We start from the raw sequence: 4,066 nt of genomic DNA, 5'->3' as shown, positions 1-4,066 counted from the left end.
TTTAGGGAACTGAGGAGGGAGGGGACAGGAGGCCCGGTTCTCCGCGGGTGGTGTGTCTGCCTGCCCAGGGGCGGTAGAAGAGCGCGTCCTGCTGCAGCAGCTGCAGGTGATCTCTGCCAGCCCCTCGGGGTGAAGCCTCCTGGGCTCTCAGGCCCAGGAAGCTGGTGCTCCCAAAGGCTCCTCCCCCTCTGCACCTGGGGGCCAAGCTCCTGCCCGGTTTTCCAGAACACTGACTCTCCCTTTATCCTTAGCGCCCTATGGGACAGGTAAAAATATCATCCCATTTTACCACGTAAGCCCTGAGGCCAGAGAGCAAAGTCACTGGTCCTGGGACAGTGGTACAGCTGGACGGGAACTGGGAGCCAAAGGCAAGAGGGGCTGCCTTCTGAGTTCTGAGAGCCTCCTGGGGACCCCCATCCTCCCTCTCCTGGGACACGTGCCCACACTTCCCCTGGAAATCAATTTTCTGGGGGCGAGGATGGCGCAGCGCTCGCCCTGGCCGCGGGGGCACCCCCAGGGCGCCCCGGGGCAGGCAGGGCGGCAGAATCATCCCCCAAGACCGGAGCCAGGGAACTTCAGAGTGTTTCGCCCTTCCCGGGAGAGGCAAACACCGACACGTCTGTGTCTCCGCCGACAAGTGCCTTCAAGCCCGGCGGGGGCAGACACCTCCGCTGCGGCCGCGGGCGAGGTCTCCGCTGTCTGCGGGGGCACGGCCTCGCATCAGCTGCGCCGACTTAGGGCGGCCGCGGGCCGCGGGAGCGGGAGGCGCTTCCCGGCGACGCGGCGGCCGGGCGGGGAGGGGCGGGTGGGCGGGGCGGGCGGCGGGCACCCCCCGGGGCGCCAGGGGGCGGGCGTGCGGGCACACGCGGTGCGCGGCGGGCGGGCGGGGGCGGGGGCGGCCACCGCGCCGCGCGGCCCGGGCGCCCGGGGAGCCGCCCACTTGGCCGCCGCGGCCCCGACGGTCGAAGCTTGGATGCGGCGGCGCCCGCCGAGCCGGGGCGGACGCGGGGCGGCCCGGGCCGGGGACACGCGCCGGTAGCCCGGGCGCCGCAGCGGCCGCAGGATGGCCGAGGTAAGCGCGGCTCTCCCCACCCCCAACTCCCCGGGACGGGCGGCCCCCTCTGCGCGCGGGGCGGGGCGCGGGGTGCTGGCCCGGGGCGCCCCTCGGCCGGGCTCCGTGGGCACCGGGTGCGCGCCCGGGGCCACCTCGCGGGGCCACCTGCGCGGCGGGGCGGCCCTTCCCCGGGCCCGGCCCGCGGGAGCGTCTCGGGGCGCCGGGCCCCGGGGCCGCCCGACGGCCCGAGCTGCGGACGCGCGCGCGGACGAGGCGGGTTCCCGGCGCCCCCGGGGCGGCCTGGGCGCGTCGGAGGCGCGGGGTCCGGGCGGCACTAGGGACAGGCGCGCTCCCCCGCAGCGCCTCCGGGGCTCGTCCGAGGTGCTCCGCACGGTCTCTCCCCGGATTCTGTCTCTGGAGAGTTCTGGGCGCGCGGTCACCTCCAGGCACCCGAGAGGCTTGGAGACGGGCGCACGCCGGGCCCGGGGAAGCGCTGCGGAGCGCGGTGCGCACGGCCGGCCGCGAGAGCCCAGGGACGCGAGGAGCCCAGGGACGCGAGGGGCGAGCGCGCGGACCGGCCGGGGCTGCGGACCTGCGGGCGGAAGCCGACCCGCGCCGCCGCCAGCCCTTCCGCGGGGCTCCTTGACCCGCCCGTGCGCGGCGCCCCCAGGGGGCGGGCGGGCCTCGGGCGGGACGGGCGGGGGCCGCGCGGGGTCGGCTCCCGGGGGTTTAGGGGAAGGTGAAGGGGGGCGCGCCCGCCAGACCCCAGCCCCGCCGGCCGCCTGGCTTGGCATCAGCCGCTCCGGAGTTGTCAGCCAGATGTGACAAGATTGTGGAGAGGCGAGGGGAGGAGGAGATCTGATATTAATCAGCGCATAGCTCGGAGCCAAACTTTCTCAAATGCGGTGTAGAAACATGCTCTTCTCATTTAAGGCATTTCTTTGTGGCTGTGGGGCTGCCACCGGTCGCAGTTTGACAGTTCAATGGAATGCCAACTAGCAGCCTTAATTGTAGGAGTAAAATTGTGTGTGTTGGGGAGGGGGGGGTCAGACACTAAGGTTCAGTCATGTCCCCTCGTTTTATGGCCATGTTCACCGCAGTTCTCTGAAGACAAGGCATTTAAATCGGGCCAGACGCCTGGTCGCAGCCAGGCCTCTGCTGTTAACACTTAACGGGCCTGAAAGAGGCCCCACTGGTGTCCTGGGAATCCCTGTCAGTGCGAGAGTGAGTGTGAGTGAGTGTGTGTGTGTGCGCGCGCGGGCGTGCGTGCAGGGGAAGAAGACATGTGTTCCTGCAGCTTTGAGCCGCACGGCCGACCTAGCAACAATTTTTTTTTAATCCATTCTCATCAAAGTGACAAAGATTTTGGCTTGACAGTAAGCAAATTGAAAACCAGCATTTGGCAGATCACCTTTTCCCTTTCTTTCTGGCGCCTTTTCGTTCCTCGTTTATCGTTTTAATTTGCTATCCAAGTTCACGGAACCTTTTCATAAGATCCCTTAGACTCTTAGCTCACAACTATATGTTTATGCGCTAAAAGTTTTGCTCCATGATAAATATACTGGTTTCTCAATTGTCCCTTCCCAAATCCATTGCTATATATTATAAAGACCTCATTAAAAATGGAATAGGTCAAAATAAAATTTCCATGTGTCATGTGGAACGACATGACCTCAGACGTGCCTGGTTGTCCAGGATTTGATTTTTGTTTTCAATGAGTGTGAAAAGATCACCATCATGTTTGCTCTGATAAATCTTGATAAATAGCTTTATCCTTTCTGGCAGACCTAGAAGAATAAGACGTGAGTCATTGTTTAATTTCTCATCTGATAGGTTTGCTAAATTTAATTTCACCAGGAAAGCATTAGGATTTCAACTCAACTGTTGGTTTGACCGTGTTCGTGTTGTAGCTCAATGCCGAGGAAGGTTGGCGGGTAAGCTCTTCTCTGGGCAAAAGTGCTGCTCGTGCTCTGGGAACTCATAATTATGTTCAGACATCTACATAACTTAATTTGGAAAATCATGTGTCCCTGTACATGCTATTCCATCAAGAACCGTCAGGATTTAGCCACACGCCCGTCCTCGGGTCAGAAAGTGATGAGCTGGGAAGGGTTATTTGGTCCTTGGTGTTCACTAGGATGAGGAACGAACATCTGTTTGCTCTGGTTATAATTCACATTAGAAATATTAACCAGCATGAGAATAATTCCTGTGAAAGTGCACAGTTTGCGTGGAGTGTTGTTTTTATTTATTTGTTCATTTTTTACATCTCTCTCCTGAAGCAGTGAGGCCTCCGTCCCAGGCTCTTATTCTGTATCTCAGAACCATCCGTGTGGAAAGAAGGTTGATCCACACCATTGGTTGAGAAAAGCTGTGCAGGTTTCCCTATGGAACAAATAATCATCGTCTTTTACACATACCATTATCATTTATGGATGCCTAAGGATAAATATAAACATTTTAAAAGTTTAGTTTGTCGGTAAAATTAAAGCACAGCATACGGGGTGAGGAGCAGTAGTGTCTTTTAGCCTCTGTGTATGGCTTTAGAAGTTATTTTGACAGTGGTCATTAAAAGAGTTGCCCCGAAGGTTCCACAAGGTAAATTACTTGCAGGAGGAGCGTGCTTTATTCCAGGGTGAATTTTCACCTCTACAGATGTCATTTAGAGGGAGTTACTTTTGTCAGGAACAGCCCTGTTTAAAAAGAACTAGAAATACCCCAGGTGAGTTGAAATCTCACTGCTGAGCCACTTTTTTTTTTTTTTTTTTTTTTTTGGATCAAGATTTAGAGATCCAATGATTTTTTTAGTTACCTTTTTTCTGAATATCCTACTACAGATTTTTTTATTATATTTATTTATTTACATATTTTATTTTTGATGCCTTATCTGAGAGATGTTAAAGATAACTGGGTTCGGCACAGAAGAGACATCTGGAAAGTTTTGTGGGTTTTTTTTTTTTTCTTTTAAATTGGTTTCCACCTGAGAATGTTATTTCCTCTTATCTTGTCATC

At 57.4% G+C, this 4,066-nt stretch overlaps 1 protein-coding gene across 2 annotated transcripts in view; it reads left to right on the top strand.

Moving 5' to 3' along the window:
* Nucleotides 1-963: 963 nt before the first annotated feature.
* Nucleotides 964-4,066, top strand: part of BNC1 (basonuclin 1) — a 27,736-nt gene continuing 24,633 nt past the window's right edge. Inside the window, exon 1 of one of the 2 annotated variants that reach the window (XM_025437870.3) lies at nucleotides 964-1,072. In XM_025437870.3, the coding sequence (XP_025293655.1) occupies nucleotides 1,064-1,072 (9 nt within the window). In that variant the 5' untranslated portion in view covers nucleotides 964-1,063. Of the gene's footprint in view, nucleotides 1,073-1,725; nucleotides 2,033-4,066 lie in introns of those variants that run through there. The other variant, XM_049108510.1, reaches the window with a different exon arrangement.

This window comes from Canis lupus, chromosome 3 (assembly GCF_003254725.2).
Source record: "Canis lupus dingo isolate Sandy chromosome 3, ASM325472v2, whole genome shotgun sequence".
Classification (NCBI taxonomy): domain Eukaryota; kingdom Metazoa; phylum Chordata; class Mammalia; order Carnivora; family Canidae; genus Canis; species Canis lupus.
This window is presented reverse-complemented; position numbering and strand designations above follow the sequence as displayed.